The sequence below is a fragment of the Vipera ursinii genome (genome assembly GCF_947247035.1).
Source record: "Vipera ursinii genome assembly, chromosome: 11".
Taxonomy (NCBI): domain Eukaryota; kingdom Metazoa; phylum Chordata; class Lepidosauria; order Squamata; family Viperidae; genus Vipera; species Vipera ursinii.
In genome coordinates, this window is record NC_139524.1 from 7,408,824 (window position 1) to 7,425,725 (window position 16,902).

The window sequence follows — 16,902 nt, forward strand, 5'->3', positions numbered from 1 at the left end:
GAAGTCCATGAGTCATAAAAGAGCCGAGGTTGCCTACCCCTGTTCTATGGCATTGAAGTTCTGAATTGCCCTAATATCACAGAGGGAAAAGTTTAATGTTTTCAGTTCTGAAACTGTCAAATCACAATTTTTCTGGGCTAGGGATTGCACTCCCGTTTTGTGGGGAGGGGAGGGAACGGATGTCGTGATATCACTGGAGTTGTTGGGTCAAATTTTGGGGTTTTACATATTCAAAGACTCAGCCTTGGAATTGACAGATATCAAAGTGGTGGTGAGCTCTGCTGCCTTTTAGGATCAACCATCAACAGCAGTCAAGAAATATACTGCGGTCTTTAGTATATTTCTGCTACCCTTGGTAGACCAATCCTGATGGCCTTGGAAGAGATCAGAATCCTGCAAACCATGGCATTCCCCATGACGCTCTATAGAAGTGAAAGTTGGACTTTAAAGAAGCAGAATAAGAAGAGCATTGGTGCGTTTCAACTTTGGTGTTGAAGAAGACTCTTGAGAATAACACGTACAGCCAAGAAAGCAAAAGAACGGTTCATTAAACAAATCAACCTAGAATTCTCACTTGAGACACAAATAACAAGGCTGAAATTATTATTATTTTTTAATTTTAATTCCATTTATATCCCGCCCTTCTCCAAAGACTCAGGGCGGCTTACAAGCTTAGCAGTAGCCTTCATTCTATGTATATGCCTGCTTATTAGGGCCTTCACACACACCCCAAGTGGCATTATTACAAAGTCAGCTTAATTGCCCCCAACAATCTGGGTCCTCATTTTACCTACCTGGGAAGGATGGAAGGCTGAGTCAACCTTGAGCCTGGTGGGACTCGAACCTGCACTAATTGCAGGCAGCTGGTATTACTTAAGGAGGCATTAGCCCACTGCTCCTACTTCGGACACGTTATGTGATGATCCAGTTCTGGAAAATGGACTTATGCTGGGAAAGGTGGAAGGAAAAAGGAAGAAAAGGATGGACCATCAGCAAAGTAGAGAGACTCAGTTACAGCGGCAATGGATGCAACCTGAAAGAACAAGTCAGGGGCAGATTGCTATGGAGAAAACCTATAAGCTTTTATCAATAGAAAAAGAACAGAAAAGAGCAACAAAGATGTTTAGGGGATTGGAGGCTAAAACGTATGAAGAACAGTTGCAGGAACTGTGTATGTCTAGTCCAGACATGTCAAACACAAGGCCCGGGGCCGGATCCGGCCCGTGAAGTGGTTTCATGTGGCCCATGAAGCCATCCTGGAAACAGTGAAGGAACGGCCTCCACTGCCTTGGCCCTGGCCCAGAGACCCTCCTCCTGCCAGAGACCCTCAGATCTGTCCCACTCTTGCCCAGGCCCCCATAGGCACCCTTGATGCCAACGATGCAGAGCTGGCCACGCCCACCCAGTAGGCCATACGCACTCTAGCCACGCCCACCCAGTAGGCCACGCCCACCCAGGCCACACCCACCCGGCCCCCTGAGGGCAACCGCAATGCTGATGTGGCCCTCAATGAAATTGAGTTTGACACCCCTGTTCTAGTCTAATGAAGAGAAAGATTAAGGGGAAAACATGATAGCAGTCTTCCAATATTTGAGGGGCTGCCACAAGAAAGAGGGGAGCATCATTCCCCCAAAGCACCTGAGGCCAGGACGAGAAGTAACCGAATTTATCAAAGGGAAATCCAACCTAGAACTAAGTAGAAATTTCCTGACAGAACAATTAATCAGTGGAACAACTTGCCTCCAGAAGTTGTGGGTGCTCCAACACTGTAGGTTTTCAAGAAAAGATTGGATAGTCATTTGTCAGAAATTGTATATAGTCTCCCGCTTGAGCAAAGGGTTGGACTAGAAGACCTCCAAGGTCCCTTCCAACTCTGTTATTCTGTTATTCTATATGAGTGGCACATAAGTTGACCCATCAATTTACATTTTTGAAGCTTCTGGCCGCACTGTGCCTTAACCCCCTCTTCCAGCAAACCTGGGAACACAATTTCTTTTGTAGATCTGGGGATTTTTAAGGGGTGAATTGGGGATCTTTGTAGCTGAGCACGTTTTAAGGTGTTCATTTTTGGCCCTTTACTATACTTCACTTTCTAAGTTGGCAACCTGTGACCTCATTTTGGCGCCGAGCCCCAGATGGAGTCATTATTTACTTTGCAAGTTTGGAGCATTTGTTTGGGTAACTGTGCTTACATTTTGATGGGCTAGTTCAGAGTCGTATAAAGAATTCTTTGGCACTGATACATCTGCTTTTATTTATTTGTTTGTTTTTATTTCATACTTCTTAACACCCCAACTCCCTCACGTGGGAGACTGGTTTTCCAAGTGCTGAAGAGAAAAATTCCCTGGATGCATTCTTTCCTTTGGACTGGATGATTATTGAAGATACTAAATTAAGGAAGCAAATGTCTATGGAGATTCTCAGTCATCCAGGTCATGTTGTCCCAAAAATGTTGTGTTTTTTTCCCCAAAAGGCAACTGGACTTTCTTGTTTTTTTTCCTTGAAGACATTTCGCTTCTCCTCCAACTCCCATTTACAACACAGACCTTTCAGCAGTACCAGGAGGGTTCCACACCCATTTGCACTATTCAGGTGACCCTGAGGGCAGAGATAAACCTCCGAGTGACCTCAACAACTCTCAGAAAGAGTGCTAAGGACCAGATGACTGCCAGGAATATAAATCCTTCCATTCTCCGCCCTTCAGTCAGAACTGAAGAAGCTTCTTGGATGAGAAGCGAAACATCAAGGAAAAACCAAGTCCAGTTGCCTTTTGGAAAAACTCATCTTTGGGTTTAGGGGCGCACATGTTTGATGGCCAAACATTTGGGGTGCAGAAAGGCCCACAGGCTGGAGCACTGACCAAACATGGGTGCAGCAGCATGATGAATATTGATGTGGTTAGAAACCTTGAAGGTTCTTGTGTTAGGAGGGTGCTGTTTTAAAGTGTTGGGATATAGTTTTTCAAATTGTGCAGAAGCTGCTTTAGGATTTGGGGACTTAGACTAATGTTTTCGAAGGATACCAGCTGTCCTCATTTTGCAGCCAAGCTTTCAAAGAGGCCAAAATCACCGTAGTAGGTAAATAAAAAAATCCTAAACTTCCACCTGAGATTTGCAAAAGCTTTTGTCATGACAAATGTGCAAATTTTGAACGGGCCACACCGGTTATAGGCTGTTAGTGCAATTTTATGTCCTTCGTGCTGTCATAAATTGCCATAAATTGAGGAGGGGGTTGCCAGTCAGGCCACTGAAATTAAGAGGGGCAACCGGGAGGATGCAGTGCTCCAAGGAAGAGTTTCATAGGGTCTCTCTCGTCACCCATTTTTTATTTTTTTTTATTTTTTTTTATTTTAATTCCATTTTTATCCCGCCCTTCTCCGAAGACTCAGGGCCGCTTACAAGCTTAGCAGTAGCCTTCATTCTATGTATATGCCTGCTTATTAGGGCTTTCACACACACCCCAAGCGGTATTATTACAAAGTCAGCTTATTGCCCCCAACAATCTGGGTCCTCATTTTACCTACCTGGGAAGGATGGAAGGCTGAGTCAACCTTGAGCCTGGTGGGACTCGAACCTGCACTAATTGCAGGCAGCTGGTGTTACTTAAGGAGGCATTAGCCCACTGCTCCACCAAGGCTCTTGTTTTCCCCCAAATGTAATCATATTTCAAATTTCTGTCTTAGTCTCTAATAGCTTTTCTCTGCAAACCTTACATATAGATAGTTCTTGACTTATGACCACAACTGAGCCCAAAATTTCTGTTACTAAGGATGACAGTTCTTAAGTGAGTATGGTCCCCTTTTATGACTATTTTTGCCACAGTTGTTAAGTGAATCTGGCTTGCCCATCGACTTTGCTTGTCATAAGGTCGCAGAAGGGGATCACATGACCCCGGGATACTGCAACCGTCATAAGTATGAGTCAGTTGCCAAGCGTCTGAATTCTGATCACATGACCATAGGGATTCTGCAACAGCCGTAAGTGTGAAAAATGGTCATATTAACAGCTGCAAGACTTTTGGTAGCGCGATATTGGAGGAAGGAAGACCTGCCAACAATTGAAGATTGGACTTTGAAAGTTTCGAACTTGGCAGAAATTGATAAAATCTCGGCATATGTGAAAGTTCACTCGCAACAGAGATATACAGTGGAATGGAGAAGATGGATTGATTTTATTCAGAACAAATATGGGACTACAAAGTACCATTTAGCATTTGAATAGTTATTAGTTATTGTAATTAGAGGCTATATTATTTTTCTTTTCTATGGCTAAGGAGATTTAAAGTGCGATAGGGTTTAAAGAGTAATTATTGTAATTAGAATATTTTAGAGTAAGATTGTATGATGTAATACCCTGTATTTGGCTCTGGGAAGTCGAGGTGGGGTGTTGGGATGGGAGGGATGGGGAGAGGGGTGGGGTAGATGGGGTATATGTTTCAAAAATGTATTTTAAAACTTTTCAATTAAAAAAATGGTCATAAGTCACATTTTTCAGTGTCGTTGTAGCTTTGAACCATCGTGAAACGGAATGGTTGTATGTTGAGTGCTACCTGTATACATTTTTTTAAAGACAAGACTTTAAAAATACTTATTTTTGTTTTGGATTTTGTCTGTTCTTCCAGCATTGGGTTTCAGGCAAGAGCTTCCCCCCCCAGCCCCCCCCCAACGTACTTCCAGCTCCAGAATTAAATGGTGTCATTTATATCTAAGTAGGGCCTCACTTCTTAAATTATTCAAAGGTTTTAGCTTTCATTAATTCCTCTGTCTATATAGGCTGAGTTTTGTTGTTGATGTTGAAAGGGATTGCTTGCCTTTAAACTGCTGTAATAAGCCATTTTATCCTGCTCTGTTCTTCTTTCTCTTGCTTAAAACACAGGCTTGGTATCGTTTCACCAATTAAAAAAAATATATATGTTGACATGATATATGAAATTCAACCTGGCCTTCTGCGCAGAGTTTAAAAGGGCCAAGATTGGATCCCCTCTCATTTCTAATCTAAACAGTGGAGCAAAGAGGAGATTGGTTTACTAGGGTGCATGCAACCAGCTCTTGAATGAATGCCGATGAGAATATGTCAAGAGTTCAGCCAGTTCTCCGGGAATTTTGACCAGTTATTTACACATTCACGCAGCCTTTGCAGATTTCTCCAGCCCACCCAGAACCCACTGTCTGTGCAGTGAGCTTCTCCAACCTAATGTCCTTCAGATCTCTCTCTGTCTCTCTCATCTATCTATCTATCTATCTATCTATCTATCTATCTATCTATCTATCTATCTATCTATCTATCTATCTATCTATCTATCACAGGTATTCAGCGACTTAACTACACAACTGAGTGCAAAAATTCTGTTGCTAAGTGAGAAATTTCTTAAGTGAGTTTTGCCCTATTCTACCACCTTTCTCGCCACAGTTGCTAAGCGAATCACCGCAACTGTGAAGTTACTAACACAGTTGTTAAGTGAATCTGGCTTCCCCATTGACTTTGCTGGTCATAAGGTCACAAAAGGGGATCACGTGACCCCCCCGGGACACTGCAACCGTCGTAACTATGAGTCAGTTGCCAAGTGTCTGAATTCTGATCACATGCCCATGCGGAATGGATGCTGCAACCGGTCCTAAGTGGGGGAAAAACAGTCATAGGGTCCCTTTTTTCAGTCCCATTGTAACTTTGAACAGTCACTAAATGAAGTCGAGGACTACCTGTATATCTCTCTGAAGGGCATAGGGCAGGGGTCTTCAAACTTGGCCCTTTTATGACTTGTGGACTTCAACTCCCAGAATTCCTCAGCCAGCATGCTGGCTGAGGAATTCTGGGAGTTGAAGTCCACAAGTCATAAAAGGGCCAAGTTTGAAGACCCCTGGCATAGGGTATATGGTTTAATAATAAACCCCATATGGTATCATAGGGTTTGTTCTTGATTCCATTGGGTGCTAGTGCGTATGTGTGGGGTTAAAAATACAGGCAGCCCTCAACTTACCACCATTTGTTTAGTGACTGTTGGCAGTCACAACAGCACTGAAAAGGGTGACCTTTGATTGTTTTTCACACGACGGTTGCAGCATCCCCATGGTCACTTGATCAAAATTAGGATGCTTGGCAACTGGCATGTATACATGGCGGTTGCAGTCATCTGACCGCCTTTTGCGACCGTCTGACAAGCAAAGTCAGTGGGGAAGCCAAATTCACCGAACAACTGCAGAGATGCACTTAAACAACTGTGGCAAAAAAAGATCGTGAAATGGGGCAAAAATCACTTTTAACAACTGCCTTGCTTAGCAACAGACTACCTGCAGGTCCGTCCAGCCATAAGCTGGTTGTTTTCTCCCTCCAAAATTACGGGATGGCGATTGCAGACACGGTGGGCAACCACGTATGCTAAGGGCTAAATCTGCATCAAATCTTTTTCCATATTTTCCCATTTAGTTTTGAAGCCCTGTGGCGAATTCAAACCCAATCACTATTTTCTCTTCGTTCTATGTTCTACTTATTTTATTATCCTATCAATCATAGATTCTGGGAGAGAGTTTTTTTGGTGGACTCTTGCATCTAATCATTAATTGGGTCTGAGATGCCAAAAAAAATGGAATTCAGAAATATTTCAGTCTTATTTAACTGCTCTCCACTTTACTGGGACCTTTTCTAGTTTTGTAAAATTTTTAAAAAATGAAAAAGAATAATAGGTAGTTAAAAAAATTGTGCTTTTCCAAACAGATGTCTGAGTTCTGGTTTTGTAGGTGTTCAGTAAGAGCTACAGCAAAGCAGATGGATATTATTTATTGCACTATTTATTATTTTTTATTATTTTGCTGTTGTGGTGGCACCCTCAGGGTCCAAAGGCTGGGAGAAAAAGATCAAGTGTTAACACGCGTTACACACTTCCATATGTGTAACATGGAGGCATCCAGGGCGTACTTTACAGACATCAAATATCCTTCAGCGCAAAAATCCTTCCAAATCGTTTCAAGGAGAACCTGAATCCCATTATACAGGTAGTTGTTGTGATTCAGGGTCAGCCTGTGGGTTCGGTAGTTGGGTCGGACGACTCAGAGGAGGAGGAGGGGGTGTTGAAGAGCTTGCTGATGATGGCCTTGAGGCTCCGCAGAGCCCTCAGCTGGGCCCCTCCCACCTGGTCATGACGGAGACCCAGCTGTGTGAGCCTGACAGCATGGATGAAGATGACCCACAGCTGGCCCTGTTCAAGGACGCCCGACGCAGGAGGCAGTCAGTCAGGAGTAAACAGAGGAAGGCAATGGGGCACCTCGGAAGGAGGCAGAGAGAGGCCACGCCCTGAACTGTATAAAAGGGGAATGCGTGGGAGGGCTGGTTTGCTGAAGGCAACCGCTTGGATAGTTCCTGTTTCTTAGCTCGTGTTTTATGGTTGGTGTCTTGTCTTGCTCTGTTTTATGTTAATAAATTTGGCAGGCTTTATTCCAGCCTCTTGCCATTTGTAAAGGGGTTGTCCCTGCTTTTGCTGCAGGGCCAGTAGCAGGCTGGTACAGAACAGTAGTCCTCAATGTATAACGGTTCATTTAATGACCATTCAGCACTGAAAAAAGGACTTATGACCATTTTTCGCACTTACGGCCGTTGCAGCATCCCCATCCATGGTCACGTGATGAAAATTCAGACGCTTGGCAACCGACTCATATTTATGACGATTGCAGTGTCCCAAGATCATGCAATCCCCTTTTGCAATCTTCTGACAAGCAAAGTCAATGGGGAAGCCAGATTCACTTAACAACCGGGTTGCTAACTTAACAACTGCAGTGATTCACTTATCGACCGTGGCACCAAAGGTCGTAACATGGGGCAAAACGCGCTGAAAATCGTCTCGCTTAGCCACAGACATTTTGGGCTCAACTGTGGTCGTAAGTTGAGGACTACCTGCACTCCCTTGCGAAGGTTTCTTCAGTTAGCAGAATAATTTGGAGAAGAACTATCTTTCTCCCCTCTTCCCTTGTTAAACCCTTGGAAGTCAGGAAGCAAGCTAAGATTTATGTATGACCTGCACATCTGCCACCAGCCTTAGTAGAAAAGTGCAGTGTCTCCAAGTCCGGATGTTGACCCTGGGCAGACTCCATCCTGTCAGCTAATTCTCTTAAGAAGCCATCAAGTTTGGCTATTTACGCTGACCCGGGTTGGCAGGGATGGGGAGCTGGGTTGTATCTCCTCCAGATGGTGCCAAGATAAGAGGGGCTGAGCCGAAGACTAAAAATATACGGTAAATTCACCTCTCTTGAGATTCGAAATCTTACTGTAGATGGGTCAGATAAGGGGAATCCTTCCTACGATAAAACCTCCTTTTGTGCCATTTCTGTCAAGGCCTTTGTGACTTTGCAAATAGAAAGGTCAGAGCTGAGGGGGGGGAGAGAAATCTTAGACATTGTTTTTTTATTTGTTTGTTTGGTTATTGTCAGAGCTGAGGGGAAAAATCCTATTTATTTATTTATTTATTTGTGGGGGGGGGAATCTTAGACATTGTTTATTTATTCATTTAATTATTGTCAGAGCTGAGGGGGAGAAAATGTTAGACATTGTTTATTTATTTATTGTCAGAGCTGAGGGAGGAAAAATCTTAGGCATTCTTTTATTTATTTATTGTCAGAGCTGAGGGGAAAAAAATCTTAGACATTGTTTATTTATTTATTTTTTGTCAGAGCTGAGGGGGAAAAGAAAATCTTAGGAAGTTTATTTATTTATTTATTGCCAGGGCTGAGGGGGAAAAAATCTTAGACATTGTTTGTTTATTTATTGTCAGACCTGAGGGTAAAAATCTTAGACAATGTATGTATGTATGTATATATGCATGTATGTCTTTATTTATTTACCCAAGTAAAGAGAGACCCATTTCAACCTTTCTTCATTGCAGATATTGTATCTTGAGGGCTGACACATGAGAAGGCTTTGGGTTTAGCTCTGAAGCATCTGAGAACTATTAAGAGGGATGTTTTTGTGAAAATCCAGTTGCGGCTTTGTCTTTACTTGTTACATCCTGAAACAAATTCTCCACCATCCCCCGGGTTGGTGGGTTGGTGGGTTGGATAATGTGCCTTCCTCCCATCTCATTTTGATTTCGTTTGGAATAAGATGGAGTAAGAGAAACTCTTGTCAGACTTTCAAAATTCTGTTAACACTCTAAAGAATCCATGCTGCTCCTGTTTCGTGACTTAACCTACTTTAAAGGGCTGACAGATGTTCCAGTTTAGCATTTAATTTAACATTTTATTCGTGGCTATGAATGGAGCTGTAGTGCTTTCCAGTCTGACACTTAAATATTAAGTCTCTCTCTCTGTGTGGCTAAAATGCAGTATTGTAGGCAAACTCTGCCCGCAGCCTGGAGTTCAACCCTGAAGGGCTCAAAGTTGACTCAGCCTTCCAGCCTTCTGAGGTTGGTAAAATGAGGAGCCAGATTGTTGGGAGCAATACACAAATAATGCTGATGTGTCAACATCCAGCTCGAGAATCCAGATAAAGCTCCAGGTTCATTCTGTTTCTGAAAATCTTACTGTTTATTGAATAGACGGCATGGTAAAGTTGAAGCAATACTAACTGAAATTCCCAGGCATCAGTTCATACAATTAAACAATAATTTCTCCAGCCAAGCCTCCAACCTCTCACGTAATCCATGTAAACGATTTCACTTTGTTATGGGAACCGTCTGCTTCCTCTCCACACCTGCTGCAGTGTCCTTGGAAGGGTTTCAGGCTCTCATGGTCATCAGAGGAATTATAGAGGTTTAGTTTCTCCATCTAACCTGTTCTAAAGCATCACCTCCCCCGTCCCCCTTACCCTAATGGCAAGTTGAAGTGAAGAGGCACATAGCTGTCATTTTTTTTATTTTTGACATGATGTTGTAAACCACCAACTGTTGTAAGGAAGGTAATAAAATGAGGCAAAAACTCATTTGACAACTGTTTTGCTTTGCAATGGAAATTTTGGGTTCAATTGTGGCTGTAATTCGAGGACTACCTGTACAACAATTGTCTTAACAAAGACCATTTGGTGAAGAGAAAACTTGCACCTAACTGATTGGTGAAGAAACACCCAAATATTTAAGAACTGCCAAGGGCTACATGCCTGGGTATTACGCCTGGCTGAATATTGAACTTGTTTCTGGGTAAATGTGTGTAGGCATGACATGTCATCCTTTCAACACTGCAATGTGTGCAGGGCCCGGTTTTGATCTGAAAGGGTATGATCTTTGCCAGTCTGAGATGTTTTCCCTCCAGGCAGCGGCTTAAGTAATATACAGCCAATAAGTGACTTATTAGGAAATGAGTGGCAATTCTCAGTTAATCGTTTCATTTACTTGTTTCCATTTGCTAAAAGAGGAAGTGGATCCAACTGAATTTCATTTCTTTTTTGTGGTTCTGTTGGTTTTCCTTGACCTGGGGAGGCCTTTTGGTTCTTTGAGGAGAATTTCAGCTTTTTTAAAAAAAAACCAACAACAAACAAACAGGAAAAGAATCCACGTTTCTCATTCCAGCTTGCCTCTTTTTGGTGTTTCAGGCATATTCTACCGGGTCTGAGTTGGCCTCTAATGCAAATATTCTGCTTTTCAAAAGTGACTTTCCCACCCAACTGAGGGCAAGGTCAAAGGCCAAAGGGCTGCAGGGTTGCCTGCCCGGGAATGCTGTCTCTAACATTCCTCTTCCTACAATTTTGAGTGTCAAACAACCTGAATTGTTAAGATCTGGAATCCGATAAGGCAAAATAATTGAGCCCAGAGCATTTCTCTTGATGGGTTGATAGAAGCCTTCTTTTCGACTGGCTGCTTAATTGTTTGTGAGACTGACTTGTTGAATTTCTGGCCTGCCCTCCCATCAAGAGTTCAGAGGAGTCTTCTTAACATGGCTTTCTCCAGTTTGCCCCCCCACCCTCGCTCTTTCCCCAAACAACCCTGTGAGATAGGTTGGACTGAGAGACAGTCCCCGACTCCAGTCACCAGTTGAATTGTAGTTCTGGTGAACTTGAACCTGGATCAGTCTTACTCCAACACCATCATCGTCCCACCATCTACCTATTATCGATCTAAGTTGTACATGTAGGTTCTAGAGTAGCGCTTCTCAACCTTGGCAACTTGAAGATGTGCCTTGTCCCCAGCCTTGTCCCCTCCTTGGAGAAGAGCAAGGAGAAAGTGCAGCAAGGATCCCCCAAATGCCAATTTTAGTGCCCCAAGTGCAGACAACAAACCAGACCAGAAGTTGCTACATTGAGGTTCTTCAAACCCATCCTTCCATTATTTTGCTCTTGAGGCTCAAGAGTGAGTCATGTCCGGTGCATCCCAATCCTCCACTTACAACCACAACTGAGCCCAAAATTTCTGTTGCTAAGTGAGACATTTGTTATGTGAGTTTTCGCCCACTTTACAACCTTTCTTACCATAGTTGTTAAGTGAATTGCTGCAGTTGTAACCTGGTTGTTAAGTGAATCTGGCTCCCCCATTGGCTTTGCTGGTCAGAAGGTCTCAAAAGGGGATCACATGATCCCAGGACACTGCAACCGTCATAAATACGAGTCAGATGCCAAGCTTCTGAATTTTGATCACGTAGCCACAAGGATGCTGCAACGGTCATAAGTGTGAAAAACAGTCATAAGTCACTTTTTCCAGTGCCCTTGTAACTTTGAATGGTCACTAAGTGAATTATTGCAACTTGAGGTTTACCTGTATCCTCTTTTCCACCTGGGAAAAGGGGGAGGGGGAATTCCTTATCTTTTGGGCCCCGGATCAGCTTGCATGGCAAATCCAAATGTTTCCCAGATTCCTCCTCTTGCTTTAGACAGCAACCCAAGTTGGATTAGGAGGGGAACAATTTGGAGTGTAATCTGAGGTAAGGCACATGGAGAAACAGAGAAGGAAGGCAGGGATGCCGATCTGTGGGTCAGAAGTAAGGAAAAAACTTTTCCAAACTCTAGAGCAGGGCTTTTCAACCACCTGTGGTACGTTGGCACCTGGCAGGTGGTACGCGACCATCCTAGAAAAGTAGTAGCGGGGGAGGGAAATGAGCTGAACCGGTGGCAGCACCGCACAAGCCTGAGCGAGAGACGGCTGAAGCTGCAGGGCTGTCAGGGCTCAGCGGAAGCGCCGGGATCAGCGCCACTTTCCAGCTGATTGGCTGTTCTTTCGGGCTGTCAGGGCTCAGCGGAAGCGCCAGGATCAGCACCAGGCTCCAGCTGGAGCTCGGCACTGATCCTGGAGCTTCTGCTGAGCCCAGAAGAAGCGCCGATCAGCTGGAATGTTGCAGCATCTCCAGGGTCTTGTGATTTACATTCAGATGCTTGGCAACTGATTCATATTTATGACGGGCACAGTGTCCCAGGGTCATGTGAAGTGACCAAAACCTGCTGCAACCACCCAGCAGACGGGGGGAATAAAAACCAAACACCTCCCCACCCCACCCCTACTGCCAATCCTCAACAGAAATGCTCACAACAATGAAAACCTCGGACAGGAGGAAGAGCGCCGCCAGGCGGGCGGGCAGGTGTCTTGCTCGGCTGTGGATTGGGGGGCACTTTTTTCAGTGTCATTGTAACTTCGAATAGTCACTAAGCGAACTGTTGTAAGTCAAGGACTATCTGTACTTCATCACTTTTTTCCTTTTTTTTTTTTTTGGTCATCAAGTTTTTGACACCTTGCTAGGCGACTGGTGGTACTCGTATGTTGCCATATCCTAAAAGTGGTACAATGGGTGAAAAGGTTGAAAAGCCCTGCTCTAGTGTCTCAGTTTACCTTTAGCCCTGGAGCTGAGAACGAACACAGCCATTGTGTCTGCCGCTTTTATTAAACCATTAAGCATTTTAAAACATCGGCTTCCCCCTGCTATGGCAAAGCACCTGTCCGCTCTTTTTCTAAAGAGTGAAAAAACTGCAGGGAGTTCCTGATTTATGACTGCAATTGAACCCAACGTTTCTGTTGCTAAGCGAGACGATTGTTAAGTGAATTTCACCCCGTTTCGTGAACTTTCTTGCCGCAGCTGTTAAGTGAATCACTGCAGCAGTTAAGTTAGTAACGGGGTTGTGAAGTGAATTTGGCTTCGCATCCCAGGATAATGTTGCAGGATCCAATCTGGGTCGGTCATCGGGACCAGGGATTCTGTCTTCCGAGCTTTCAGATTTGTGCTGGAGCCCATCTTGGGGCTAGAGAAGTTGCTTGGGGATGATGGGCTCTCCAGCACAAGTCTGTAAACTCGGAAGAGAGAACCCCTGGTCCCGATGACCGACCCAGATTGAATTTGGCTTCCCCTATTGAGTTTGTCAGAAGGTCGCAAAAGGGGATCACATGACCGACCCAGGGCACTGCAACCGTGATAAATATGAAGCAGTTGTCAAACATCTGAACTTTGACTATGTGACCATGGGGACGCTGCAACGGTCATAAGTGTGAAAAATGGCCATTGGGTCATTTTTTTTCAGCGATGTTGTAACTTCGAATAGTCACTAAATGAATTGTTGTAAGTCGAGGACTACCAGCATATGTGAAATTTCAAATAACTATTACGTGTGGTCCCCAGGTTGCAACCGCCCATAATGGAGCCTGCCCATCACAGTCGTAATTCATGATGATAGTAAAGGAGTTCAGTTTTTTGAGGGTTGTTTTTTTTGTGTGACAGCTGTTAAGTGAATCCGGGTTTGTTAAGGGAACCAGTGGTTTGCTAATGGGTGCGATTTTCTGAAAACCCAAAATGAATATTTGCTTTAGTCAAAAACCGCAAGTAAAATTTGGTCACGTGACCATGGGATGCTGCAAATGGCCATAAATGTGACTTGGTTACTGGGGGGGGGGGAATGAACATCAAAACTTCAAATTGGGGTCATAAGTACCCCCAGATAAGCTTATCAGAACTTTGGTAAAACATAAGAATGTTTTGTAATGAACAATGTAAGTTTTGTAGACAAGAGAAGTATTCTTTATTGAAATAGGGAATTGTGGGTTACCCAAAAATTAATCTTTCTTTTGTATATTATAGGCTACTCTAGAGTATTCTATTGCAATTAGGTAAAACTTAAAAACAGGATATTGATATGTATTAGTGAAAATATATTGAAACTTCTGTTAATTGACTAGGTCACAACTAGAAATGTATTAACTTGATTATTTTGACTGTGTGGTAACTAAGGGGGAATCAGAGAGAGAATCCTTGTTGATGCAACCTGAACTATTTACAAACAACTTAATAATAATAAGTAAGTTGGAAGGGACCTTGGAGGTCATCTAGTCCAACCCCCTGCTCAGGCAGCAAATCCTATACCATTTCAGACAAGTGGCTGGCCAGTCTCTTCTTAAAAACTTCCAGTGTTGGAGCATTCACCGCTTCTGGAGACAGGTTGTTCCACTGGTTAATTCTTCTGACTGTCAGGAAGTTCCTCCTTAGTTCTAGGTTTTGCTTCTCTCCTTGATGAGTTTCCATCCGTTGCTTTTTGTCCTGCTTGTTATTTGTTATCTTGACTACCCAACCACGATATTGCTTCACAAATACATGTATTTCTAAATATTAAAAAATCAATAAAACTTGGTGGGGGGAAGGAACTTTGAACGGTTGCTAAGCAACCAGTCATAAGCTGAGGACATTTTGCAAAGTGATTTTATTTTTCTTGGCAATGCCGAGGGCTAGAAACATGGTTCCTTTTTAGAATCCGACAGTTTAAGACTTAAGATCCTTAGGAAGCTACTGGATTGTTCGTTTGAGCTCCCCTCTTCTAAGCATAAGTCCCTTGGCAAGTTTTCCCCGGCTTAAACCCTGCGGCTGTTTCTCATTTCTCCTGTGGGCTTCCAAGGATGACCTCTTCTCTTCTCTTTTTTTTATTCCAGATTTCGGCTTCTCCACCGAACTGGCGTTCACCATAGAGCCCAGCGACCAAATTGCGGCGCAGGAGCAACCCCTGGTCTTGGATTGCCAAGTGGAAGGGATTCAACCCATTAGCATCACGTGGCGGAAGAACGGGATGCTGGTGGCGGAAGGTGAGGGTGAGGAGCCCTCGACGCTGGCCAACGGCTCCCTCTACTTCTCCCACTTCCAGAAGCGGAAGGAGGACGGCACTTCCGATGAAGGGGAATACGGCTGCATGGCTCGGAATCGCTTTGGTTTGTTGGTGAGCCGGAAAGCCCGGATTCAGGCAGCCAGTAAGTGGTCCTTTTTTAAAAAAAATTCCATTTATATCCCGCCCTTCTCCGAAGACTCAGGGCGGCTTACAAGCTTAGCAGTAGCCTTCATTCTATGTATATGCCTGCTTATTAGGGCTTTCATACACACCCCAAGCGACATTATTACAAAGTCAGCTTATTGCCCCCAACAATCTGGGTCCTCATTTTACCTACCTCGGAAGGATGGAAGGCTGAGTCAACCTTGAGCCTGGTGGGATGCGAACCTGCACTAATTGCAGGCAGCTGGTGTTACTTAAGGAGGCATTAGCCCACTGCTCCACCAAGGCTCTTCCTTCCCAAACCATGTATTCGGATGTCCACTTTGGACTGACAAGGTTTCTGCCCCTGTCAAAACCAGTCCTGGTTTGGCTGGTTCCCAGCGGGCTCGAGAATATCCTTCCAATTTCTTGAGATGATGGACAGCGAGTCCTCGACTTACAACAGTTCACTTAACGACCATTCAAAGTTACAAAGTGAATTATGACAAAGTGATGTCCACAGTTAACGATCATTGAAGCATGCCCGCAGTCACGTCATCACAGTTCAGACACTTGACCAACTGGTTCATATTTATGACGGTCGCAGGGTCCCGGGCTCACGGGATCCCTCTTTTCCCACCTTCTGACAAGCCAAGTCAGTGGGGAAGCCAGATTGCCTTAACAAGCGGGATACTAAATTAACAACTGCAATGATCCACTTAACAACAATGCCAAGAAAGGTCGTAAAATGGGGCAAAACCTACTTAACAAATGTTTCACTTAGCAAATAGAAATTGTTGGCTCAGTTGTGGTCATAAGTCAAAGACTACAGTACCGGTATTGCACATTCAGTTTTCTGTATCGTCAGGAGAGGCTACCGGTGGAGCTGTTGTTTTTGTGGACTCTCTTTCCACCCATTCATGCCTCCCCCAACTACTCCTTATGAAAAGACCCCCCCTCAAGGGGGGGGGGTCCCTCATTCAGGGTCTAAATGGAAGAAGCCAGAGAAGGCAAGGCGGTTCCCACTCTCCTTGATTAGTTTCCATCCATTGCTTCTTGTCTTGCCTTCTGGTGCTTTGGAAAATAGGTTGACCCTCTCATCTTTGTAGGAGCCCCTCAAATATTAGAAGACTGCTATCATGTCACCCCTAGTCCCTTTTTCATTAAAGTAAGGTAAAGGTAAAGGTTCCCCTGCACATGCGTGCTAGTTGTTTCCGACTCTAGGGGCCGGTGCTCATCTCCGTTTCAAAGCCAAAGAGCCAGCATTTGTCCGAGGACGTCTCCGTGGTCATGTGGCCGGCATGACTAGACACCAAAGGCGCACGGAGCGCTGTTACCTTCCTACCATAGTGGTCCCTATTTTTCTACTTGCATTTTTACGTGCTTTCCAACTGCTAGGTTGGCAGAAGCTGGGACGAGTAACAGGCTCTCACTCTGCTACGCGGCACTCGGGATTCGACCCGCCAAACTGCCGACCTTCTGATCGACAAGCTCAGCATCCTAACCCACTGAACCACTGCGTCCCTTCATTAAAGTAGATGGACGTCATTAAAGTAGACATGCCCAATTCCTGCAACTGTTGTTCATATGTTTTAGCCTCCAGTCCCCTAGTCATCTTCATTGCTCTTCTCTCTACTCTTTCCAGAGTCTCAACATCTATTTTATATTGTTAAGTCAAAGATTCTGTACTGGGGTAGGTCTTCTTGCAATCTGAAGGAGATGCAGAAAAATGGCCAGCTTCAGAACTCAAGTTTTTCTTTTAAATCTATCAACTGAGAAGAAG

At 44.1% G+C, this 16,902-nt stretch overlaps 1 protein-coding gene across 1 annotated transcript in view; it reads left to right on the forward strand.

The window, feature by feature from the left end:
• Positions 1-10,072: 10,072 nt before the first annotated feature.
• IGDCC3 (immunoglobulin superfamily DCC subclass member 3) overlaps positions 10,073-16,902 on the forward strand; it is a gene marked incomplete at both ends in the record, with an annotated part of 98,890 nt that continues 92,060 nt past the window's right edge. Inside the window, 3 exons of the mRNA XM_083371736.1 lie at positions 10,073-10,116; positions 13,058-13,176; positions 14,809-15,120. Coding sequence (XP_083227862.1) covers positions 10,073-10,116; positions 13,058-13,176; positions 14,809-15,120 — 475 coding nt within the window. The remainder of the gene's footprint in view (positions 10,117-13,057; positions 13,177-14,808; positions 15,121-16,902) is intronic.